General features: G+C 43.3%; 1 protein-coding gene across 3 annotated transcripts in view; it reads right to left on the bottom strand.

Moving 5' to 3' along the window:
* LOC122549324 (collagen alpha-1(XV) chain-like) overlaps positions 1-27692 on the bottom strand; it is a 255798-nt gene that overhangs the window by 173728 nt on the left and 54378 nt on the right. For 2 of the 3 annotated variants that reach the window (XM_043688954.1, XM_043688955.1), the window contains exons 1-2: positions 6031-6681; positions 3500-4047 (exon numbers count right to left, since the gene is read on the bottom strand). In XM_043688954.1, coding sequence (XP_043544889.1) covers positions 3500-4047; positions 6031-6379 — 897 coding nt within the window. In that variant the 5' untranslated portion in view covers positions 6380-6681. Of the gene's footprint in view, positions 1-3499; positions 4048-6030; positions 6682-27692 lie in introns of those variants that run through there. The other variant, XM_043688956.1, reaches the window with a different exon arrangement.

Genomic DNA, 27692 nt, shown 5'->3' with positions numbered 1-27692 from the left:
TAGATAGGATAGTGAAGAAAGCGTTTGGTATGCTTTCCTTTATTGGTCAGAGTATTGAGTACAGGAGTTGGGAGGTCATTTGCAACTGTACAGGACATTGGTTAGGCCACTGTTGGAATATTGCGTGCAATGCTGGTCTCCTTCCTATCGGAAAGATGTTGTGAAACTTGAAAGGTTTCAGAAAAGATTTACAAGGATGTTGCCAGGGTTGGAGGATCTGAGAGGCTGAACAGGCTGGGGCTGTTTTCCTTGGAGCGTCGGAGGCTGAGGGGTGACCTAAGAGGTTTACAAAATTATGAGGGGCATGGATAGGATAAATAGACAAAGTCTTTTCCCTGGGGCCGGTGAGTCCAGAACTAGAGGGCATAGGTTTAGGGTTAGTGGGGAAAGATATAAAAGAGACCTAAGGGGCAACTTTTTTTACACAGAGTGGTACGTGTATGGAATGAGCTGCCAGAGGATGTGGTGGAAGCTGGTACAATTGCAACATTTAAGAGGCATTTGGATGGGTATATGAATAGGAAGGGTTTGGAGGGCTTTGGGCCAGGTGCTGGCAGGTGGGACTAGATTGGGTTGGTACATCTGGTCGGCATGGACGGGTTGGACCGAAGGGTCTGGTTCCATACTGTACATCTCTTTGACTCTATAACCCAATTTCCCACTTCCTGAGAGATCAAAAAAATCTTTATTTGAGCACCAAAAATACTTACTGATGGAGCTTCCATACCCTGTGGGGATTACAAGTTCTAAAGATCCCAAACCTTCTCATCTCTAAACGATCAATGAGATGGCCTTGTCTTCAATTCCCCACCAGGCCAAGCCAACTTCTCAGTGTCCAGTTCCTTTAGAACTTTGAATACTTCAATCATATCACCTCCCATTCTTCAAAACTTCAGATGCATTTACTCTGCCTCTCATCATAGGGATAACCCTCTCATCCCAGAAACCAATCCTGTGAAGTTCTCCATACCACCTCAAAAGTAAAAATATTCTGCCTTCAATATCAAGACTAAAACTACACACAGTCATTCAGGTGTGGTCTTACCAAAAATCTTGTCACTTTCTTGAATCACTGTGGTTAGCTTTTTGAGCTGCTTATGAGAGGGTGGTAGGATGATGTTTGCTCATGGTAAGATCCTGCACTGGGAATCTTTTAATGTAGGGAGGTTGGTGTCCTGTATCTATCACTTTTTACTGGCTGACCAGGAAACTCTGTCACTCCTGCCACCTACCATCGATGGATTGGAAAGATTTACAGATTGTTATGTAACCTCTGTGGTCATGTTGGTATGACACACAGTTTCCATGGCCATCAAAACTTTCATTGGAACTTGAAGCCAGAGCTTCTGGCCTACACTTGGGATGCTACTATCTTCAACCTACGATAGCCCGTGCAGTGCTGTCAGGAGCAATTTTGGGAATTTGACCCAGCAACTCCAGATTATTTGCAAGTGGTAGTGCACCAGTGTATATGCTGCCTTTTTCTTCAAGGCAATCAAATTTGTGGGTTTAGGAATCACTGTTAAGGGAGTCTTGTTCAGTTGCGGCAGTACATCTTGTACATGATATCACTGCTGCCACCGTGCAATAGTGCTGAAAGCAATCAATGTGTAAGGATTGTCTGTGTACAGTCAGTCAATCAAGTGGGCTGCTTTGACTTGGATGCTGTCGAGCTTCTAGAGGGCTTTCATTCAGATAAGTGGAAAGGATTCCATTAGATTCCTGACTTTAAAGACGTGTAAACAGTGGAAAGATTTTGGGAGTCAAGAGAAAAGTTACTTGCTGCAGAATTCCAAGCTTTGGACCTGCTTTTGCAGACATAGTATTTATATGGCTGGACCAGCTAAGCTTCACCTCAGTGGTGATCCCCAGGATGTTGATGTGGAATTCAGAACCTGCCACTGAATGTCAAGAAGGGATGACTAGATCCTCTCAAGTTGGAGATGGTCATTGCCTGGTGTTTGAGTGGCATGCATGTTACTTATCACTTTTCAATCCAAGCTGGAATTTCACACAAACTTTGCTACATGTGAGTAAAGACTGCTTCAGTATCTCAGGTGTTGTGAACAATACCAAACAGTCTGCAATCATCATCGAACATCCCAACCTCTAACTGTATGATGCATTGATAAAGTGGCTAAAGATTGTAGGAGCTATGGCATCACGCTGAGGAATTCCCTGAACATACTAAATACAGCAATGTCTGGGAGTGCCAACGTCATTGTAGCTGCTGTGCTGAAGACTTATATTCCAGAACTAATTATGTCCCTAGTCTAGTTGTTCCAGTACAACTACTGCACTGACATCTATACAGCAGTGTAGAAAAATCTTTAGGCATATCCTATTCACAAAAAGCAGAACAAGTCCAATTTGAAAGCAGAACAAATCTAATTCGGCCAATTACTGTCTGATTAATCTACACTCAAATTGGGAGCAAAACTAAAGATATTGTTGACAGTTTTATCAAGTATCACTTACTCTGCAAAAACTTACAGTTTGGATTTTGCCAGAACTGCATGTCTCTGGGAATCATGACATTCTAAGTTGAACATGGATAAAGCAACTAAGTTCCAGAAGTGAATCGTCCACCATTACAACTCGTGTGTTACCACTGATCAGAAAAAAAACAAACTACTCCAGCCATATAAATACTGAGGCTACCAAGCAAGTCAGAGTGCAGTGTTCATGGTGGCTCACAGCACCTTGTGGACGGCAATTTAGAATGGACAATATATGTTGTCCTTGCCAGTGACATCTGCATTTCATGAGTGAACTTTTTAAAAAAATGTATGCAAATAAACGCTTTGGAGCCAGGAGGAACAGGAGTGTTTCAACCTCAATTCAACTGACTAAAAATACACGCACCTCCAAAATCTCTAGCCAACTGGTGCAATCACCAATCATCATCCCTGTAACACCCTCAGTATCAAAAAACAAATTGAACCCATTTGATTTTTCTATTAAAGCACCATTTCTGTTCCAATTTTTGACTTGACACTGTTTCCTCTCCAACCCTACTTCGCACTTTGAACTTACTATAACTCCATCTTTTGATCCCAGCAACAATACTGCATGAAACCTGTACCCCAACAAACTTTACTTCCAACAGCCACTAAACCTATCTGCTCCTGCGCTGCAGATTTTTCTGGGGCATTCCCTGTCTGTCAGGCAGCCAAGCCTGTCAATAAAACGGATTCTCAGGCAGGAAATCTGTTAAAAACACATGTGTGCTCCGGCCATCTGGGTTTCCCCAACCTTGTGCTCCAAATCCCTCTCAGGTAAATATTGAGACCACTAAGTTCTTTTCATAAATACTGTGATCTGAATTGTAAATACTTTGGCTGGTAAAATAAGACTTTAAACTTTTGGCCCTGCAATATTTCTCAGAGGTTTCCTGACAACAATTTTGCTAATATAACATAAATATCAGTGGTTAAAATATCAACCATGGACTTTTCAAGCTTTTAACACATTAAAAAAAAACCTCCACGGCACTTACTATAAATTTGTTCAACCCTGCAGCTCCAGCATTCCCAATGAAAATTCCAGAACTTGGCTCAAAATGTAATGCTTCACGTGATCGTGTGAAGTGATTCTGTTGATATTCGTCGCAGTCCAAATACAAAGTGACAAGCTCACCCTCAACGGATAAAGCAAACCGAGTCCATTTGTTTGTCATGGGCGGCACTTCAAATGAGGCAACCTCATAGGAGGTTTCAGAACCCGATTCTGTGTAAAAAAGCACGATCTGTTGGCTGTTGTTCCAAACTGCAGATAGTTTCACTCCCAAGTAAATAATATTCTGGTAGGAATTTGTAATGGCAAACAGCGCCCCCCCATCGTCACTGGCTGGCTTGATGGTCACCAAGATTGCAAAGTCCCTGTAGAAAGACTGAGGTATCATAGTCTTCGTCAGTCGACCAATGTTTGCACCTGGCCCAAAACTGTACGCTGGAAAGCCTTCATATCCTGTGATGAACGCAACTGAAGGTGGCAAAGGGACTCCAATCAGGCCTGTTAAGTCAATGTGATCATTGGATCCTCTCTCTGCAATACAAGAACAGAAAGGTAAATGCTTTTCCTGTCACTGTTTAACCAATGTGGATCCCTTTCCATTGTTATGTTTACATTAAATATGCATCACCAGGGATTCCCAGATCAGATCTCTACAACTTTTGCAAAAGCTCCCACAGGATGGCACATTTACCTTTTGCTGATGTTACAGGGATTTGATCAGGAGAAATCATTAAAACATAGAAAATGGGAGCAGGGTAGTTCTGTCCTTCAAACCTACTCCACCGTTCAACATGGTCACAGCTAATTATCCAACTCAGCGCCCTGTTCCCACTCTCTCCCTTTTTTTTCCTTTAGCCCTAAGAAGTGTATTCAACTCCTTGAAAATATTCAGTGTTTTGACTCAAACAGTGACAGAGATTTTCACAGGTTCACCACTCTCTGGGTAAAGAAATTTCTCTTCCTCTCAATGGCCTCCTCCATATCCTTAAACTGTGACACCTTTTTCAGGACATCCTTCATGCATTAACTCTGTCTCGTCCAGTTAGAATTTTATAGGCTTCTATGAGATCCCATTCCCCATTGTTCTGAACTCCAGCGTATATAGACCTAATGATCCAATCTCTCTTCATATGTCAGTCCTGCCATTGCAGGAATCAGTCTGGAAAATCCCAGATATCAATTGCCTGGAGTTTCATGAGGAGGGGGGGATTGGGTTTGGGTGGGTAGCTGCTTTCCCTGGAGCATTGCTAGCAGACAGGAAGGGCAATTGGATTTTACCATGTAGCTCATTTGCACAACCTTTACACAGGGTGACATTCAATGCAGATGACTGGGATCCCACTCATCAGCAGGTAAGTTGGTGAAGACCATGCGCTGCCTCCTTTTGGGAAGGTCCTGCTGAATTTGATGCAGCAGTTGTCTAGAATCAAGGACCCCAGGGAAAGAAATATTGCCATCTCCTGCTGTGCTACCCCTGTCATGTCACCCTGCTCACCTCACTGGCAGAGCGCTGTCAGTGCCAATGAACTAGTAGCTGTGCAGTGTATGATGACGCTATAGGGGAGCAGTGGCTGCTGTTTAAGTGGCATGCATATTGTTGAGGGATCCTGGCCGCAGTGGGAGCAGGAGATCATGAGGGTGAGGAGGATAGAGACCAGCAGGAAAGGCAGGAGGCTGGCTCTTACTGGGCCTTTCTTTCACAGCACTGGGTCCTTCATTCAGACACCCAACCACTCCCCACCTCTCCCCAACTGGGAACAATCCCAACACAATTTGCTTTTCTTGCTCCTTGTGTGGCAAGACTGTACCCAACAATGGACGAAATGCCATCAGAAATAAATCAGGTCTCATCACCCCTTAGAAGGTGTAATTCACTGCCTGGAAAAAAACTTCTACATAATCAGAGGTTGTGAAAATGCTGCATAAATGATGTTCTTTCTTCCCTGTTTAGTATTTAAATGTTGCTTTTTTTTTACTTCACAAAATAAGGTCTTATCTAAATATTACCCTGAAAGGCCTTTGACCTGATTTGTAACTCCCGGCATATAACTAAATTATCACAGACACATAAATCAGGGCTTTGCAACAGCAGTGAGCACTAAATCCTATCAGGACAGGCGAGTGTTGAGTGACAGGAGAGCTGCAGTTACTGAAAGTTTGAAATTTTTAAAAAGCAGAGTTCTAGGTATACACAGCAGATTAGTTGCATTGTTAGACTTCTATGTTAAAGCAGTCTTCCTCCGTATAGGCGCAATAGAACTCGTGTGTTTCCAAATGGGTTGGCTTTAACTTCATCAACTCTTAATGGAATGCCTTCACGATCAGCACTGAAATTTTTAAAATACAAGTAAAATGGCCAGAATTTCAGACACTGGAACATCGCTAGGGAGGCTTTGCTATTTCAGCACAATGCCACACCTGTGTTCCAGTGTGCAGTGTAGATCAAACATCATTCCGATAAAGACAGCCTGACCATCCAGTTACCCCCCCCCGAGCGATGAAAGGACATGTTACCTGTCACATTCCTTTGCTGAAGTAAGCCAACACTTATGGATTTGGTCAGTTCCCCAACTGGAGTGTGCCCTTCCATTGAGGACACTTGAACAGAGTGCTCTTGGTGAGGAGGACCCAGGGTTTGGGTGACACCACCCGATCTAACCGTCGATGTGGACTGGATTCCTTGTCCCATTGTGGTTCCTGGTGGCCGGTCGCTGCTGGGTGATCGCATGCTTACCGGAGTTGTCGTGTCGGGAGCTGCTGTGGTTTTGTCTGTTCCCCATAGGCTGTACCACCAATCCCACTGTCCATGCGCCCCACCGCACAGCAGTAGACAGACGGAGACAGCTACAATCCCCAGAGGCATTGCTTTTTGTTTTGTAAAACACTGAAAATAAAAAGGGAACAAATCCTCCCGATGTTGCGAACCTCCTGGTTATTCTGCAATTCACTTTCCTACCATTCTGCCTTATTGTTTTCTGTCTGCAGATTCCCTGAGTCTAACTTAAGCATTTGAGCAGCACTGCACTTAATTCCAAGCAGTTCAATACAGTGCCAACATACTGTTGCACTTGGCTAAACTCCATAGGGAACCAACCAAATAATTCCATCAACTAAGAAGCTGTATAGCCTGTTGGCTGCCTTGCTCTTAAGTACAAGCCAAAGAGAATCAGCAGTTTCTTTTTCTACTGACTGCACATACCAATCGCATTGTAATTACCAGTCAGTGAGGAATAAGCTTCAAATAAGCTTCACACAGCATTCTCTAATAGCTTCAATCACATATTAAGACAGCTGTAAGTAAACCAAAGAAAATTGTATTGAGCCTATTCCCCAATGTGTTCCCACCTCGTCCTGATACACCCAGAGTCAGCTGAAATGACAGCAACTCACCCAGCAGCAAGATGGAGCCCATTAAGCTAGTTAAATGTGCAATTGGTAACAAATTCCCAAAGGTGATGCAATTTTGTTAAGAGTCGTGCAAGCCGCTACTCTGTGTCGGAAGGTGCAGAGGAAGGAACTGCACAGTGGGAGGGCACAGCAGTGTGAATCTAAAATGCAAACTAACCATTTAATGCTGCCAATGGAAAGCCTGAAGGCATTGCAGTCATCTAAGCCAAAGCAGAGCTCTGCAATTTTCCACAATGATAATATGGGCTGAACCTTCCAGACATGAGAGTATTTTCAGCAGTTGGGTCTTGTAACCAGGCCATCAGATCAGCACATTATCTGGAATTTTCCAGAAGATGGCCAGTGAGCAGGCTGCCTCTTGAGTTCCCTTGTCCAGATTAGATTGGTGGGCAAGTTGAGGAGGAGGGAGGACCAGTGAGCGTGCTCTGATCCTTCACAGTGCCAGGTCTGACAGTGGGCCGCGGAGGTGAAAAACAGGGCAAAGTGAAATGGCTGTGGGAAAAGGATGAGGCAACTGACAGCTGCCTTGTGCTCCAACCACTGCCTATGAGAACGGGGCCCAGGACCTCCGTTCACATTGGCACAATTCTGCCATTGGGTGCCCTCAGATTGGCCATTGGCACCACTAGGTGGACAGATTGCACCTTATTTTCATGCCTCTCCTTTCTCTTACTGTGCAGTTGCCCTCTCATATTTGTTGCATTATATTGGGGCCCTTGCTATCAAAACTGCAGGAGCTTTAGCAATCTGCTGCAACTTAATAAGAGTAAGTGCACCCCACTGGTGCTGGGCAGATAGCTGTCACCACACACACGCTGCCTCCAGGACAAATAAGGAACGAGCACAGCATACCTTTTTTCCAATATTGCTCACTGCCCCACCTCCAAACTCACAAATCTCCTCAGAAATTAAGAATGAATTTACATTTCTCTAATGATTTTCACAATGTTGAGACACCCCAAAATACCTCACAGTTAATGATGGAGCAGTGGAATATTGTAATGTAGAGAAAAGTAATGATCAATTCATGTATAGTTACTGTACAATACCCAGTTCTCAAGCTAGCAATGGGATAAATGACCAGATGAGGTATCAGTGAATGTTTCTTAAAGGATAAATGTTAAGCAGGACATTGGAGACGGCATTCCTTTCTCTCTTTGAATAATGGCATGAATTTTTTTGCATCCAAGTGAAATTGTGGATGGGCCTCTCAGAGTGTATTACTGTGAGCCAAACTGAATGGTGTAGATTCTGGTGCTTTGCAAGTCTACTTTTGTAACAATTAAGCCTTTGTCCTTATCTAAGCAGCCTTTAGGCCTTTATAATATGTCCAACACATTCACACAACAGCTCTGAGCCTTCTCTTTACAACACTGTGCAAAGTAAAATGTCCAAGTTGGAATTTAAAAAGAAGGAAGGTTGTCCCTCTTTTTTTTTACCCTTAGAGTTTCTGAGGAACTTTCTTCAGTGCTGCCAGTGGAATGTGAATGGTTGGTTGGCCCTCTCCCTTTCACTGTTTATGGTTCTGATTCCAAACATATCCTCTTTTGAGAAGTGCAGAAAAAGATTGAGAAGAAATAAGTCATTGTAACACTGTGTTCTCTGTGTCGCCAGCAGGAAGTACCCGAACAGGAGAAATCTAACAGAAAAAAACCAAAGAAAAGGAGCTGCTTTTCATAAATCACTGGCACATATGATGCCTAAGCAACACAATGAACTCCAGTAACCCCTGCTAAGGAGCATTTGGAACATAGACTTCTCACTCCCCCTCCTTGTTCCCGAAATGTTTAGCCAGATTATATCCTACTGTGCAATCACGGGGCTGTGGATTTAACACACTTGTAAAATGGGATCAGCTGCCTGTCATACAGTGCAATAATTGACTGCACTTGCGGGCAATGATGCTAGTCTCACTTAAAAGGCTCAAAAGGCACATGGGTCCCTCAAATGAAAGCACAAAATGCTGCAAACACTCAGCAGGTCAGATACCATCTGTAGGGGTGGAAGGCGAGACTAATTTTCACTTTCATAGCATCCAGAAAGGGTGGGATTTAAGTTGGGATCTCCATGTGGAATGGGTTGGAGGTCAAGTCAGTTGCTAAGGAAACGAAATAGAGTGATAAAGATGAACACGGTAAAAGAATCAGTCATAAGTCATCAGGGGAAGAGTTTCTTCAGCATATGAGCTCCTAAAGAGAAGCAGAAAAGGTTGGAAGGACTCATTCAGTCAAGTCGTGTCTCTGGAGAGATGAAGTTAGTGTTGACATGTCAGGTCAATGGCCTTTCTTCAGAACCTGAAATGCTTCTTTTCTGTTGGGAATTTTCTATGTGGACATTCCAGAGATATGTAGTATAGAAACCCATATGGTGGGGTCACTGCTCACTCTCTTAGCATGCATGTTTGACAGTGCACCTTCCTTCATGCTCAATATGAACAGCCGCATTTAAATGAAACAATGTTGGTAGTGTGGCATCCGGCTGTAGAGTGATTTAAAGAATTTAAAGAGACACTGACACGAACAAGTACATGACTAAGAAATCTGTTGGTGAGGGACATCATTACAAAGGATGCCTGGCCCTGTTGTTATTACAATCATACAGGAACAACCACCTCTCCCTGTGATGTTATCGCTTCCTTTGGAACTAGGAATTACAGGTTGTTATGCTATAACGCGTGTTTCATTAACATGAATTTGCCATAAAGTGATTAACAAATTGGGGACACTGTTTCAAAAGCATGAACATTTAAGACGCACATTGGCTATAACACGATTCCGGTCCCATGAGTTTAAATGGTGCGGCTACTTGTTTATAATGTGAGATCACACAAGAACGGAATTATCGTGTTACAGCAGAAGTGACTGTATATGTTAGGTTAACACTTCCAACCTCTTTAAGGCCTACTTCATCTCCTGGCAAGCCACTTCACACTCCTGGCTTCGTTTCCACAGCTGCCCTTTACCCAGCAGCCGGTCTGAGCACAGATCAGACGTGAACTTGCATTCACAATTTCCAATTCCCAAGAACAATCTCAGTGTGAACACATTCTCTCTGGTCTAGGGGCATTCATGATGGCCTCCATCTTTTTAGGGCAACTTGTGTAGTATCTCACCGTTGATTACACGGCCCACGTACTCTACGAAGTCTTTAAAAAGCTTGCATTTCTTCCTTTTTACTCCCTAGGCTGTGCACCTGCAATCTCTTTAGAGTTCCTTCTAAATTTTTCAAGTGCTCTTCTTCCAGATAATACTGGACCCCTAGCAACCCACTTAATATTTGATCCATGGCCCTCTGGAACAGAGCTGGTGCTGATGTAATGCCAAAGTCGCTTGTAGCGGAAAGGTTCCTCCACGTGTCACTGTCGCCAGCAGTAGCTGGGACTCCTTCACAACCCCCATCTTTAGGTAGGACTGTGACAGATTCATTTTCGAATATTTCTTTCCCCTGACAGTCCACTGAATAGGTCTTCAAAGCGTGTGGTATCGATCCACATTCAGGGCTGGGTTGACCATGACCTTAAAGTCACCACAACTCCTCACTGTGCCATCCGTCTTTAAGACTGAAACAATGAGAGTGGCCCATTCATAGAGATGTACAGCATGGAAACACACCCTTCGGTCCAACTCATCCATGTCAACCAAATATCCCAACCGCTGCACCTGTATTCATTTCCATTTTTACTTTCTTCCCCTCTACTTTAGGGAAGAACCTAGAAACAATCAGTTCCACCCCATCCTGACAGTTTGTTTAACTGAAACTCTGCTGACTCTGAGCCTTCTGTTTTTCCTGCGAATCTGGCTGACTCCTGGTCTACTCCCTGGTTGGTGGCATGTACCTTATGCCTTGGGTTGCACTTGGCAATTTCAGGTAATATGGTCCACTCGCTTACACCTGCGGCATTGGGTTTCTTGACTCCTCATGGCCATTCTTCCCCCATCGGTGCCATTCTACAGTTGGTACTATGATCTGCCAAGTCTCCACTATATTATGCACCCGGGCATCATCAGCCAATGGGATGCTTTGGTGCCAGCCAATTCCATCGAGGTAGCAATGTCCAAAGCTACCTTGAAATCCAGGTTTCTTCTTGTTAGTAGCTTCCATTGGATAGCTTCGTGTCAGAGGCCACAAACCAAATGGTGCCAGAAGGCATCTTGGAACAGCCCTCTGAGTTCACAGTGTTCCGCTAACCTCTTTAAGGCAGCCATGAATTGGGCGATGGACTCTCCTTCATGCTGCACCCGTTGGTAAAACAGAACTGTTCTGTGATCATCAGTGGCTTGAATGTGAAATAATTTCCCAACACTAAACATAGCCTTTGAAATGTGCGTTTCTCTGGTTGCACCAGAATCACAATGGTCTTGCTCCCGATGATACTTAAGAAAACCAGTACCATGATGTCCTCAGCCACTTTATTTGCCTTTAAAAGCAAGTTAAAGCATTACGTGTATAAAGTCCAATTTTCTGACTCTTCATCAAATAGTCCCATTGCTCCACAAAGACCCCCATGCCATTTTTTTGTTTTCCCATCAGTGGAGATTTTTCCTGCCACTCAAGATTAGTAGCTGATCACAGCCTGAGTCCCATTGGTGAATGCTATCTGCATCAGCTGCTCCTTCACTGGCTGTGTTAGTGTGTCGTTCCTCCCTGGAGATACCTGCAGCCCCAGTGCCCTTGCGATTGCTCTCCCCAATTACTATGGTAGATCCTGAATGCGTACTTTATACCATAAGACCATAAGACACAGTGGTGGAAGGCCATTCGGCCCATCAGGTCAAGTCCGCCATTCAATCATGGCTGACGGACATTTCAACTCCACTTATCCGCACTCTCCCCATAGCCCTTAATTCCTTGTGAGATCCAGAATTTATCAATCTCTGCCCTGAAGACATTTAATGTCCCGGCCTCCAATGCGCTCTGTGGCAATGAATTCCCCCTTTAATTTTAAGGCTGTGCCCACGGGTCCTAGTCTCCCTGACTCACGGAAACGAATTTCCAGTGTCCACCCTTTCTAAGCCATTCAGTATCTTGTATGTTTCTATTAGATCTCCCCTCGACCTTCTAAACTCTAATGAATACAATCGCAGGATCCTCAGCTGATCATCATTCCTACCATTCCAGGGATCATCCGTGTGAATCTCCACTGGATATGCTCCAGTGCCAGTATGTCCTTTCTGAGGTGTGGGGCCCAAAGCTTGACACAGTATTCCAAACGGGGCCTAATTAGAGCTTTATAAAGTCTCAGTAGCACATTGCTGCTTTTATATTCCAACGCTCTTGAGGTAAATGACAATATTACTTTTATTTTCTTAAGCACGGACTCAACTTGCAAGTCAACCTTTAGAGAATCCTGGACTAGCAATCCCAGATCGCTATGTACTTTGGTTTTATGAATTTTCTCACCGTTTAGAAAATAGCCCATGCCTGTATTCTTATTTCCAAAGTACAAGACCTTGCATTGGCTCACGTTGAATTTCATCGGTCATTTCCTGGACCACTCTCCTAAACTGTCTAAATCTTTCTGCAGCCTCCCCACCTCCTCAGTGCTACCTGCTTGTCCGCCTAACTTTGAATCATCAGCAAACTTTACCAGAATGTCCCCAGTCCCTTCATCCAGATCATTAATATATAAAGTGAACAGCTGCGGCCCCAACACTGAACCCTGCGGGACACCACTAGCTACCATTCTGAAAAAGAACCTTTTATCCCAACTCTCTGCCTTCTGTCAGACAGCCAATCCTCAATCCATGCCAGTAGCTCACCTCGAACATCATGGGGCCTCACCTTACTCAGCAGCCTCTGGTGAGGCACATAATGAAAGGCTTTTGGAAGTCTCAGTGGATAACATCCACAGGGTTTCCCTGGTCTAACCTACTTGTTACCTCTTCAAAGAATTCTAGCAGGGTTATCAGTCATGACCTCCCCTTACTAAACCCAGGCTGACTTGTTCTAATCCGACCCTGCACTTCCAAGAATTTAGAAATCTCATCCTTAATGATGGATTCTAGAATTTTATCTACAATCGAGGTTAGGCTAATTGGCCTATAATTTTCCATCTTTTGTTTTGATCCTTTCTTGAACAAGGGGGTTACAACAGTGATTTTCCCCAATCATCTGGGACTTTCCCTGACTCCAGTGATTTTCCTCTTCAGCCATCAGCCCAAGTGCTCACAAACTGCTTCCCTCAACGTTATATCCTTACGTCTTTTCCAAAGTCTAGACGGCATCTCCTCAGACAAAAACAAAGCAATGTGTGCACACAGTTCATTGGCCAAATCCCATCCTCGTCACCAGTTGTTATGTTGATGCTTCCTTTGGAACCAGGAATTATATACCAGGGGGACAAATGGGGTTAATCTGAACAGGATCACTTTATTGGCAATATTCACATCTCCACAGTCAGTTCCAGACTGGACCCAACCTCTGCCCTCTTGGTCACCTGACCAGCTGTGTGTGTGTGTGTGTGTCTGGAGGAGTGTCTGTGTGTCTGTTCATGTGTGTGCGTGTGTGTGAATGTGCATATGCGTAGGCAACTGATTATTTAGTTTAATGATTCATATGTAGCTTTTAGTTAGGAAATTTTAATTTTTCACTTTAAGGTAAATGAGCTGGTGAGAAAACTCTGAGCAACCTAAACAACTGCTTGATTGCTTGATCCCCTTCTGAGTCTTGGTAGAGAAGGAATATCTAGAGCTGAATCCCTAAAGTGCTTAAATTATTCACAAAGTTTCCCAGATCAAACAAAAAATTTGAAAGCAACACGGGAAGGTCTCCAAGTATACATATAATTATCAGATCAAAAGAAAAGTTCAAAACTTCAACAATTAGTTTACATCTTTATCCGGGATATCCTTGGGATGCAGCATTGCCATGGGGTAGTTATAGGGAAGCATTTATTTGGTGTAATGGGTTTGCATCTGTGTGATTTCTCACAAAAAGTAGGCAACTGAAGTTCGGTCAGTCTGGAGGGACTTGTAAAACAAGCAGAGAGAAAATCTCCCAGGAGTTGGACACCAGAAGTAGTGTGGAACCAGAAACCAAAGGTGTTTTCTGATTTGGTGTGACTAATGAAAGGAATAAAGCCAGGGAATCGATAATCAGGAGTTTGAGCAGAGGAGAGGGGCTGTGAATGGAAAGGAGCTGAAGAAAGCACATCCCAGAGCATGGGGAGAATCACCAAGGAGAGTCGGAGTGAATTCCGGAGAAGTGTGACACAGTTTGGTTTGTTCCCAGTAGAAATAAAAGCACTCTCAAGATCTTTAATGCAGAGGAAGACCATGGAATAGAAATGAACATGGAAGTGAAATAGGATTTTTATTTTTAAAGATTAAACAGTTACCAAAAAAAAGGCTATGGGCTCTGACATCATTTGAGCAATAGTTCTAAAGATGTGAGTTTGAGATCTAACTGTGCCCCCTGGCTAAGCTAGAACACTGGCATCTACTTAGCAATATAGAAAATGGCCCAGATATAAAAAGGATAAATCCATTCCTGTTACTACTTATATGTGTACTGTTGATCAACAGTAACCTTATGGATGGGATTGTTGATAGTGTTATCAAGCAGCGCTTGACCAGTCTCACTGACACTCATCTCGAATTCTGCCAGGGTCACTCAAGTTCTCATCTTTTAAACTCCAATGTGTACAAACATTCATTAAAAATTCCCTCAAACTTGGAATCAACTTCGTGAACCTTCTCTGAACTATTTCTGTTATATTTTCCTTTATATGAAGGGACCAAAATGTCCAGTTTTCCAGCTGTGATCTGACTAGTGCATTGTACGGTTTTAGGAAGACCTCTTTGTTTTTATATTCCAATTCCTTTGAAATAAAGGCCAACATTCCATGCGCCTGCCCTAGTACCTGCTGAACTTAGATGCTTGTTTTTTTGTGATTCACGCATGAACCCCCCCCAAATTCACGAGTGCTTCAGCTTTCTGCAGTCTTTGCCAATTAAATAATATCCAGCTCCTTACTTTCCCTACAAAAGTGGATAACCTCATATTTCCCACATGATATTCCATCTGCAAAGTTGTTGCTTGCTCACCCAACCTGATTATAATCCTCTGCAGACTCTTTGTGTCACCCTCACCACTTGCCTTCCCATCTATTTTTGGGTCATCCTCAAACTTTGCAGTAATACATTAACTTCCCTCAACCAAGTCATAAATATACATTGTAAATAATTGTGGCCCCAGCACTGATCCCTATGTCACTCCAACATTTAATGGCTGCCATCCTGAAAATGCACCCCACCCCCTGATCCCAACCCGCTGTCTTCTACTAGTTAGTTAGGTAATTCTCGAAATCCAAAACCATGAGCTCTTCAATTATTAAGTAGCCTGATGTGTTGTCTCTTATCCGGCACCTTTGGAAATCCAGATGTATTACACCCATTGCTTGGCCTTTATTTACCCTATTCGTTACCTCTTCAAAGAACAGTAATAAATTTGTCAGTCCTGATTTCTGCTTCATGAAACTATACTGACTTTACTTGATCATATTATGAGTTTCTCGATATTCTGTTGATACATCCTTTATAACAGACAAACGTCATCCCAAAGACAGATAGTAAATTAACTGGCCTTTACTTTCACCCTTTCTGAGAATAAAGACTGATATTTGCAGTTATATTTGCAGTTTTCCAATCCAATGGGATTTTTCCAGAATCGAAGGATTCATGGAAGATTACCGAGTAGTTAGTTCCTTTCATATGCAAGGGTGCATTCCATTAGTTTGAGGGGATCATCAGCCTTCAGCCCTATTTACGTTGCTGCTCTTTCTCTCCTGAGAGTTATTGTATTTATCTCCTCCCTGTATTTTGCCCCTTGATTATTTAGTCATTTTTACTGTGAAGTTAGATCAAAAGCATGTATTCATTTCTTGGTTCCTCATTATTTCACCAGCATCATTCTCTAAGGGGTCAATGTTCACTTTAGCCTTTCTTGTTTTTTTTAATACATTTCAATAAACTCTGACTGTTCTTACATTACTCGCTAGTACTCTGTATCTAGAGTATGGATATTACTGGTCACACTGTATTAACAGAAGGATGTTACTATATTGGAAGCAGTTCAGAAAAGTTTGCTCGACTAATACCTGGAATAAGCAGATTGCCTTATAAGGAAAGACTGGACAGGCTCGGCTAGGCCTGTACATCTCTTGGAGTTTAGGAGAGTCAAAGGTAACTTAATCGAAACATCCTGAGGGGATTTGATCAGATGGGAGTTGAAAGGATGTTTCCCCTTGCGGGAGAATCTAGAACTAATGATCATGGTTTGAAGATAAGAGGTTACCCATCTAAGACAGAGTTTCTCCGAATGTATCTGATCACACCTCTTGTTCATTTTAGTTCCTGAAGAGGTCAACAAAATCTTCTGAACTTAACTGAATAAACTCACCAGGATACCTTCAATAGAGGAACACCCCTGCTCTTTTTCAAACAATGTTGTGCCTCAGCTGAGTGCGCAGACCAGGAGGTGGCTCAGAAACTAGAGGTGTTGAGCTTCTGGAGTGAGATTTGAACAACGATGTTCTGACTCAAGGCGAGGATGCTATCAAGGAGCCAGAGCAAAAACTTTCAGAAAATCAAATAAATACAAAACCCAAGACAATTCCAGGAAATGTTTGGATTAGGATTGGTAGGGGAAAGGGGGAGGTCAGATACAGGATGTGTTCACAGGAAAGGAAGTGTCAAAATCTGGCAAAGCAAAGCTGGCTCCAACAGGTTAGGAGCAAGCATATCAGCATGAAAGGTGCAGACCACCCTATCAGAAGGTTTTTCTGGCTTCGGGTTGTCCATTCAAGCACAAACCCATTTCTCTCTTTGAACCATCAATCCCATCCATCCTTACACTCCTAGCATTGCTTTTCAGTGAGAAAATACGCAGTGGACAAAGTTAGCATGTCTTCATAGAATGCCTACAGTGTGGAAGCAGTCCATTTGGCCCATCAAGTACACACTGACCCTCCAAAGAGCATCCCACCCAGACTCATCTCCCTATCCTATCCTTGTAAACCTGCATTTCCCTGGGCTAACCCACCTAGCCTGCAGATCCCTGGACACTATGGGCATTGTAGCATAGCAAATCCACCCTAACCTGCACATCCCAGGACACTATGGGCAATTTAGCATGGCCAATCCACCCTAACCTGCACATCCGTGGACACTGTGGGCTAGCATGGGCAATCCACTCTAACCTGCACATCCGTGGACACTATGGGCTATTTAGCACGGCCAATTCACCCTAACCTGCACATCCGTGGACACTATGGGCTATTTAGCACGGCCAATTCACCCTAGCCTGCACATCCGTGGAGACTATGGGCTATTTAGCACGGCCAATCCACCCTAACCTGCACATCCATGGAGACTATGGGCTATTTAGCACGGCCAATCCACCCTAACCTGCACATCCGTGGAGACTATGGGCTATTTAGCACGGCCAATTCACCCTAACCTGCACATCCGTGGAGACTATGGGCTATTTAGCATGGCCAATCCACCCTAACCTGCATAGCGTTGGGCTGTGGGAGGAAACCGGAGCGCCTGGAGGAAACTACGCAGACACAGGGAGAATGTGCAAACTCCACATTAGATAGTTGCCAGAAATTCAAGCTTGTACAATTTCTTTGGTTGTGGACTACTACGGGGACATGACTGGTATCTGTTTGTGGCATAATTCTTACCCCAGATCTTGTTTCAACCTACTTGCAACTTCAATAAACCGAAACAGTAATAAATTGATTCATTCGACCTGAAAACCAGGGTGGGATTATACAATTGGAGATTACTCCCTGACAGCCTCGGGCAGCATGCCTCAGCAGCTTGTGGAAATGCTCCACCCCATTCAGTGTTACCGGCAGCAGCTGCCTGCTCTGGGTGTAGTGGCGAGTCCAGTCAAGATGCTGGGAAGCACTCAGACATCGCTGCCAAGGAAGGCAGGAAACCTGCAGCCGATAGGATGGAGAGATTTTATCAGTGATTGCAAATGGGGGGGTTTGAGGGAGGCAGACGAGCCAGTCTAACTAATCCTACCCTGCCCACAGCACTTTAAATGACTGCTGTGGGCAAAATGATGAGGAGCTGTGAAAGTGGACCTTAGGTCCCCCACAATGTTACCCATTCTGTTTTGCCCCCAGCTCTCTGCTATGATGTGCCCTGCTAGGGGGCAGTAAATTTCTCTCATTAATCCTGTTACATTCTCACTACCTGACCTGTTGAATTTTTTTTCACCCTTTTCTGTGTTTTGTTACCCCTTTCGGATTTCCATTATCTGCAATATTTTGCTTTTGTTCTCCATAACCACATCTGTCTCTGGTCTGTTGTTTTGGACCAAGATTTTAGTTTTCCCACAGCTTCTCTCCACTGTTTCATCTCCCACTCCATATGCTCGAGGCCAAATGAAAAATGCCAGTAAACTGTTGGAAAGCTTCTCCAGTCGGCTGTGGTGGCAAAAGATGTTTTTGGTGCCTAGCAACAGATTGTGATGCAGATTCCTGTGAGTTCTTTGAAAGTCGCCTGGGAGGTTGACTGGATCTGAGGAAATCACCAAGAAAGGCAACAGGGGAGGCTGGAGTGGGGGCTGTCTTGGCCAGTATCTTCAGCACATCTTTCCCACTTCACGTGATCCCCCTGCACAATGACAAGTCAATTCACAAACAACAGGGTTGGGCGTTCCTCAGGAAACTGTTTGTCCACTCCCACACATGGTCAGTGTGAGCACAACATTTTTCCCAAATTGAACTTTTTTCCCAAATTGAACATTTTCTGCTCTCCTTTTTGGCAGGCTGTGTGGTTCAGAGCAGTCTTGCAGGATGAGTCACTGCTAATACACTCCCCTGACAGCAATACATCAGTGCAATGACTCCTGTTGTTTCTCTGGAGACCGTTCAACCCACACAGCTTTCTGCAAACCTAGGGTCAACACACACACACAGACACACGCAAAGAGGTCAGATTGATCTTCCTACTCATTGGGAGGCTCTGCTTGCCTTCTCAGGTCCCATTGCATTATTCAAAAGCTGAACATGGAAAATCTTTGACTGTAAACAAAATCTGATAATTATCACATTGTTGATTGTGGGATCTTGTTGTGCCTAAATTCCCTGTTGGTGTAGGGCTTGCCCCATGTGAAGATATAGTTTGGAGAACTGGACTTACATAGGACCATCCAATAATTGCTTGTTAATTGGGCTAATTCTGTGAAGATGATGGCCATTAACCATCACTTGAGACCCCTGTAATTGGCACAGATGGAAACTCTAATTGTTGGGTTATGTGGTATATATTTGAAATGGGCAACTCTGTAAATAAATGTAGAGAAAAGTATATAAACATTGCCTCCACTTCTGTACTTCACCAATGGGGTTTCGGGAATCGAACAGAACTGAAAACCACAATCTTAGTGGCCATTGTGAGGAGTGCAACAGAACATATATAAACTATTGTGATACGATTACCCTCCGATGGTCTTGGAGTTTGAGCAATATATGGTGGCTCAGTGATTAGCACTGCAGCCTCACAGCACCAGGGTTCCAGGTTCAATTCCAGCCTCAGGTGACTGTCTGTGTGGAGTTTGCACATTCTCCCCATGTCTGCATAGGTTTCCTCTCACAGTCCAAAGATGTGCAGGTCAGGTGAATTGGCTGTGCTAAATTGCCCGTAGTGTTAGGTGCATTAGTCAGAGGGAAATGGGTCTGGGTGGGTTACTCTTTGGAGGGTTGGTTTGGGTTGAAGGGCCTGCTTCTACACTGTAGGGAATCTAATCTAATAAAGTGGGTTTGTTGACACAGGTTACTTTCCTACTAAAGAAGAAACAAAGTATGTCTTATCATAGATATGTGAGTTAAATGTTTATCAGTTGGATAAAGATCAAGGTAGAAATTGTCAACTGAGAGTTCTTAGCTCAAATTGATAAAGTTATCTGTCTACTGTCTTTGAGGCACAGTCAGATTTTGACAGATTTAGGAAAATGCACATAGTCAAACCGACAACAATATTTATATATATATATATACTGCTTTCTTAATACAATGAAATGCCCAAGGCACTTCACAGGAGCATTATAAAGCATGGCATGTTCCAAGCACCTCTGAATTCTTAGCTTCTGGTGAGTAAATTCCATCAAAACCCAAGCAACCGACAAGTGCATGAGGTGTGACTCAAAGTATCATGAGGTGATGAGCTGCCCAAAGCAAAGAGGAAGTGTCCTCAACTTGACATTGATAACTCTGAAGAACAGAATCAAGGTAATGATTAATCCAAAAAAACTATGTCACTCACAAGGGAGTTATAGCTTTGTGATGAACTTGTTAACAGCTTGCCTGTTCTAAGGTAGTGCTTATATTTTGACATATCTGAGACAAATTGATTGAAGTGTTATCATGACTACTAAGTAGTGAGGATAGATGCAAGATTAAGGAATTTAATAGTATTTGTTTGGCAGTACAGAACTTGAGTATTGCTGATAGAAGACACAATTTGTCAAAGCATTTCATCTTGCATTCATTAGGATATTTGCTCATACCAAAGTAAAGAGGAACAACGTTTGCACCATATGAAAAGAGCGTGCTGATTGGTAGGTAAATGGATGTTGATTGGTAAAGATAATATCATGCACCAGTCAGACAGTCAAAGATCAACTTTTCTTCAAATTTAGTTGGTCAAGGCATTGCTTTAAGGATTGAACTAGAGAATGGTAGTTGCCCCTTTTGTCAAGGTGAAACACTACCAACCAAATGGCACGCTCTTTTCTTACCACATCAAACACTGTCTGCCTTTGCTTAGTATTTGTAGCACGGTGGCTCAGTGGTTAGCACTGCTGCTTCACAGCGCCAGGGACCCGGGTTTGATTCCCACCTCAGGCGACTGTCTGTGTGGAGTTTGCACATTCTCCCCGTGTCTGTGTGGGTTTCCTCCGGATGCTCTGGTTTCCTCCCAAAGTCCAAGGATGTGCAGGTCAGGTGCATTGGCCATGCTAAATTGCCCATAGTGTTAGGTGCATTAGTAAATGTAGGGTGGGGGAGCGGGTCTGGCTGAGTTGGTTTTTGCAGGGTCGATGTGGACTTGTTGGGCTGAAGGGACTGTTTCCACACTGTAGGGAATCTAATCTAATCTATTTCTTGGGAGTGTCCTGATGAGTACAAGATGAACAGCTTCAACAAAATGTGCTATTTTTTCAGCAATACCCCAATATGAAAGTACTACTTAGAGTCATAGAGTCATATAAATGTACAGGATAGAAATAGACCCTTCGATCCAACTCGTCCATGCCAACTTGCCAGCATTAAGTTCATATCCCTCCAAACCTTTCCTATTCACATACCCATCCAGATGCATTTTAAATGCTGCAATTGTACCAGTCTCCACCACTTCCTCTGGCAGCTCATTCCATTCACGCACCACCCTCTGCATGAAAAAGTTGCCCCTTAGGTGCCTTTTAAATATTTCCCCTCTCACCCTAAACCTATGCCCTCTAGTTCTGGACTCCATGACCCCACGGAAAAGACTTTGTCCATTTATCCTATCCATTCCCCTCATAATTTTATAAACCTCTGTAAGGTCACCCCTCAGCCTCCAAAACTCCAGGGAATACAGCCCGAGCCTGTTCAGCCTCTCCCTATAGCTCAAATCCTTCAACCCTGGCAACATCCTTGTAAATCTTTTCTGAACCCTTTCAAGTTTCACAATATCCTTCCCATAGTAGAGAGACCAGAATTACACACAGTATTTTATAAGTGGCCTAACCTATGTCCTGTACAGTCACAACATGACCTCCCAACTCCTATACTCAATACTCTGTCCAATAAAGGAAAGCATACCAAACGCCGCCTTCACTATCCTTTCTATCCGTGGCTTCATTTGCAAGGAGCTATGAACCTGCACTCCAAGGTCTCTTTGTTCAGCAACACATCCCAGGACTTTACTATTAGGTGCATAACTCTTGCCTTTCCAAAATGCAGCACTCCACATTTATCTAAATTAAACTGCATCTGCCACTCCTCAGCCCATTGGCCCATGTGATCAAGGTCCTGTTGTACTCTGAGGTAACCTTCTTTGCTGTACACTACACCTCCAATTTTGGTGTTATCTGCAAATTTACTAACTGTACCTCCTCTGTTCATATCAAAATCACTTATATCAATGATGAAAAGTAATGGACTCAGTACCGATCCTTGTGGCACTCCACTGGTCACTGACCTCCAGTCTGAAAGGCAACCCTGCACCACCACCCTCTGTCTTCTCCCTTCGAGCCAATTCTGTATCCAAATGGCTAGTTCTCCCTGTATTCCATGAGATCGAACCTTGCTAACCTGTCTACCATGAGGAACCTTGTCAAATGCCTTACTGAAGTCCATATAGATTTCATCTACCGCTCTGCCCTCATCAATCCTCTTAGTTACTTCTTCAAAAACTTATCAAGTTAGTGAGACATGATTTCCCACACACAAGGCCATGTTGACTATCCATAATCAGTCCTTGTCTTTCCAAATACATGTACATTCTGTCCCTCAGGATTCCCTCCAACAACTTGCCCTCCACCAATGTCAGGCTCACTGGTCTATAGTTCCCTGGCTTGTCCTTACCACCGTTCTTAAACAGTGGCACCATTTTAGCCAACCTCCAGTCTTCTGGCACTTCACCTGTGACTATCGATAATACAAATGTCTCAGCAAGGGGCCCAGCAATAACTTCCCTAGCTTCCCACAGAGTTCTAGGGTACACCTGATCAGGTCCTGGGGATTTATCCACTAGTATGCGTTTCAAGACATCCAGCATGTCCTCCTCTGTCGTATGAACATTTTTCAAGATATCACTATCTAGTTCCCCACATTTTATATCTGCCATGTCCTCCTACAAAGTAAACACTGATGCAAAATCCTCATTTAGTATCTCCTCCAGCTCCTGTGTTTCCACACCTAGACTACCTTGCTGATTTTTAAGGAGGCCTATTCTCTCCCTAGTTACCCTTTTGTCCTTAATGTGTTTATTGAATCCCTTTGGATTCTCCTTAACTCTATTTGCCAATGTAAAGTTATGTCCCCTTTTTGCCCTCCTGACTTCTCTCTTAAGTATGCTCCTACTGCCTTTATACTCTTCTAAGGATCTCTTCTGTCTATACCTGACATATGCTTTCTTCTTTTTCTTAATCAAACCCTTAATTTCTCTAGTCGTCCAGCATTCCCTACATCTACTAGCCTTGCCTTTCACCCTAAAAGGAATATACCGTCACTGGATTCTCATTATCTCATTTTTGAAGGCTTCCCATTTTCCAGCCGTCTCTTTGCCTGTGAACATCTGCGCCCAATCAGCTTTTGAAAGTTCTTGCCTAATACCGTCAAAATTGGCCTTCCTCCAATTTAGAACTTTAACTTTTAGATCTGGTCTATCCTTTTCTATCACTATTTTAAAACATAAAATTATGGTCGCTGGCCCCAAAGTGCTCCCCCACTGACACCTTAGTCACCTGCCCTACCTTATTTCCCAAGAGTAGGTCAGGTGTTGCACCTTCTCTAGTAGGTACATCCACATACTGAATCAGAAAATTGTCTTGTACACACTTAACAAATTCCTCTCCATCTAAATCCTTAATACTATGGTAGTCCCAGTCTATGTTTGGAAAGTTAAAATCCCATACCATAACCACCCTATTATTCTTAAAGGTAACTAAGAACTCCTTACAAATATGTTTCTCAATTTCCCGCTGACAATTAGGGGGACAAAATACAATCCCAATAAGGTGATCATCCCTTTCTTATTTCTCAGTTACACCCAAATTACTTCCCTGGATGTATTTCCGGGAATATCCTCCCTAAGTACAGCTGTAATGTTATCCCTTATCAAAAACACTATTGCCCCTCCTCTCTCGCCTCCCTTTCTATCCTTTCAATTGCATTTGTATCCTGGAACATTAAGCTGCCAGTCCTGTCCATCCCTGAGCCACATCTCTGCAATTGCAATGATATCCCAGTCTCATGTTCCTCACCATGACCTGAGTTTATCTGCCTTCCCTGTTAGGCCTCTTGCATTGAAATATATGCAGATTAATTTCAGTCCTACCTTGCTCTCTGAGCTATTCCTGCCTGTCCTGAATGTTTGACTCATTCCTTTTCCCAACTGTCTCAGATTGATCTCTTTCCTCACTTTCACCCTCACCTTACTAATTTAAATCCTCCTGATCAGCTCCAGCAAATCTCCCTGTCAGTATATCAGTCCCCTTCCAATTCAGGTGCAATCCATCCTTCTTGTATAGTCACTTCTAACCCAGAAGAGATTCCAATGATCCAAAAATGGGAATCCTTCTCCCCTGCACCATGTCCTCAGCCATGTATTCATCTGCTCTGTCCTCCTATTCCTGCCCTCACTAGCTCATAGCACCGGGAGTAATCTAGATATTACTACCCTCAAGGACTTCCTTTTTCAATGCCTGCCTAACTTTCTATATTTTTCCTTCAGAAGCTCATCCTTTTCCCTTCCATTTCAGATTTGCCAATGACAATACATGGAAGTCACCAATGTGTGTTGTAATTCCCTATAAAACAGCCATTTTATAAGTACAGCAGTAGACTACAATGAGATACCTACGCTGCTGAGGAAACATCCTGGGAAAAGGGTATAAATGAAAGGTACCTGACTTGGAGTAAGATAGAACAATTATGTTTGGATGGTCGGTCGATTTGCCATTTACCCAGTAAGGACATTATTGTAAGCCCTTACCAAAATCTGATGATAATTAGATGACAAGAATCAGAGATTAAGAAAAAGTGTTAAAGTTTAAAATCACAGAAACATTGAATATAGGAGCAGGAAAAGGACTCTCTACCATTCAATATGATCATGGCTGATCATCCAATTCAGTACCCTGGTCTCACTTGCTCCCTGTACCCGTTGATCCCTTTAGCCCAAAAAACTATATCTAGGGAGAGGCTGAACAGGCTGGGGCTGTTTTCCCTGGAGTGTCTGAGACTGAAGGGTGACCTTATAGAGGTTTATAAAATCATGACGGACATGAATAGGATAAATAGACAAAGTATTTTCGCTGGGGTGGGAGAGTCCAGAACTAGAGGGCATAGGTTTAGGATGAGAGGAAAAAGATTTAAAAGGGTCCTAAGGGACAACTTTTTCACGCAGAGGGTGGTGCATGTATGGAATGAGCTGCCAGAGGAAGTGGTGAAGGCTGGTATAATTACAATATTTAAAGACATCTGGGTGGATATCTGAATAGGAAGGGCTTAGAGGGATATGGGCCAAGTGCTGGCAAATAGGACTAGATTAATTTAGGATATCTGGTCAGCATGGATGAGTTGGACCGAAGGGTCTGTTTCTTAGCTGTACATCTTTATGATTCTATGATCTGCAGTGTAAAATGTCATTGATGAAACACTTCTGTTGGAAGGTGCTGTGTGAGGCTGCCTGAGAGCAGGCAGAGAAGCAAAATTTTACAGCATAGAAGGCAATCATCCAGCCTGTCATGCTCCGTTGAAAACATTATTCAATGGGTACGAAAAACTTGCATTTATAAAATGCCTTTCTCAACCATAGGATATTCTGAATGATTTACCCCTGATTAATTATGGTTGTTTGCAGGAAAAAGCATCAGTTGTCTTGCATTTATTAAGAATTCATAAACAGCAAAGTAATAATGACCAGATAATCCGGTATTACAATGTTGTAGGGTGAATGTGCCCGGGACATCAGGGAGAGTCCTCTTGTTTTTTTCAAATAAGGCCATGGGAAATTTGTCATCAAGGAAGTCAGCCTGGATTTAGTGGTCAACTTGCTAATCATCAAATGCTTTTAGCTCATTCAAATAGTTCATGCTGCCTTAAAGACTGGCACCAAGCTGATTGTGATGACAAAAATGATCACAGTTTCATGCTGATAAATTCACGGTTCCTTTACATCTACTGCCCCCTGCTGCTGAAGCATCTTAAGCATCCTATACTAAATATTTATTATGACACTAATTGCAACTGGTTGTGATTTCAAATATTGCATCAGTCTACTTCACCAAACAAACAACAATACATAATCATTTGGAGACAAATAGTCACCCGGTTACAGATGTGAAGCATGGATACTGCTGGTCTACAAGAGTCAAAATGTCACCTGCGCTAAAGAATCTATTTATCATTAAATGAAGATGCACAGCCCTGATTTCAACCTAATCTATCCCTGATTATAAGAGTCCAGTTTGGGTCCAATACCTGATTTACACCTGCTCAAATTTGTTCTATGTTGACTTCAATGAAACTGCAGAGTCATAAAACATGGATACAGACCCTTCGGTCCAATTCACCTGCGGTGGCCAGACATCCCAATCTGAACTAGTCCCATTTGCCAGCACTTGGCCATATCCCTCTATATTCCTGATGAAGGGCTTTTGCCCAAAACGTTGATTCTCCTGCTCCTCAGAAACTGCCTGACCTGCTGTGCTTTTCCAGCACCACACTCTCGACTCTACCCTCCAGCATCTGCAGTCCTCACATTCACCATATCCCTCTAAACCTTTCCTTTTCATATATCCATCCAGATGCCTTTTTGTAATTGTATACACTTCCAACACTTCCTTTGGTATCTCGTTCCATGCATGCACAGCCTGCTGTGTGAAAAAGTTACCTCTCAGGTCCTTTTTAAATCCATCTCCTCTTCCGTTAAACCTATGCCCTCTAGTTTTGGACTCCCCCACCCTAGGAAAAAAGACCTTGCCTATTTACCATAACCATGCTCCTCATGATTTTATAAACCTCTATAAGGTCACCCCTCAGTCTCCGATGCTCCAGGGAAAAATGCCCCAGCCTATTCAGCCGCTCCCTACAATGTAAACTCTCCATAGCAACATCTTTGTAAATCTTTTCTGCACCCTCTCAAGTTTAACAACATTGTTCTTACAGAAGGGCGACCAGAATTGTACACAGTATTCTAAAAGTGACCTCGCCAATCACCTATACAGCCTCAAAATACCGTCACAACTCCGAAATTCAATGTTCTGACCAAGGAAGGCAAGTGTGCCAAATGCTCTTTTCACCACCCTGTACACCTGTGACTCCACTTTCAAGGAACTATCTACCTGCACCCCTGAGTCTCTTTGGTCGGTAACATTTCACAGGACCCTGCCATTAACCGTAGAAGTCCTGTTCTGGTTTGCTTCACCAAAGTGCAACACCTCAAATTTACCTAAATTAAACTCCATCTGCCACTCTTCGGCCCATTTGCCCATGTGATTAAAGTCCGTTGTACTCTGAGACAATTTTCTTCACTGTTCACTACACTTTGGTTTTATCAGCAAACTTACTAACCCGCCTCAGGCGACTGACTGTGTGGAGTTTGCACGTTCTCCCCGTGTCTGCGTGGGTTTCCTCCGGGTGCTCCGGTTTCCTCCCACAGTCCAAAGATGTGCAGGGTTAGGTGAATTAGCCATACTAAATTGCCCGTAGTGTTAGGTAAGGGGTAAATGTAGGGGTATGGGTGGGTTGCGCTTCGGCGGGGCGGTGTGGACTTGTTGGGCCGAAGGGCCTGTTTCCACACTGTAAGTAATCTAATCTAATCTAATCTAATCTAATTCACATCCAAATCATTTATATAAATGACAAAATGCACTGGAGCCAGCACTGATCCTTGTTGGCACTCTGCTGGTCATAGGCCTCCAGTCCGAAAAGCAACCCTCTGCCATCACCTTCTGTCTCCTACGTTCAAGCCAATTTCGTATTCAATTGGCTAGCTCCCCCTGGATCCTATGTGATCTAACCTCAATCAGTCTACCATGTG

The sequence above is a fragment of the Chiloscyllium plagiosum genome, chromosome 4 (assembly GCF_004010195.1).
Source record: "Chiloscyllium plagiosum isolate BGI_BamShark_2017 chromosome 4, ASM401019v2, whole genome shotgun sequence".
Taxonomy (NCBI): domain Eukaryota; kingdom Metazoa; phylum Chordata; class Chondrichthyes; order Orectolobiformes; family Hemiscylliidae; genus Chiloscyllium; species Chiloscyllium plagiosum.
Note: the sequence above shows the minus strand (reverse complement) of the source record. Positions and strands in the feature narration are given on the sequence as shown.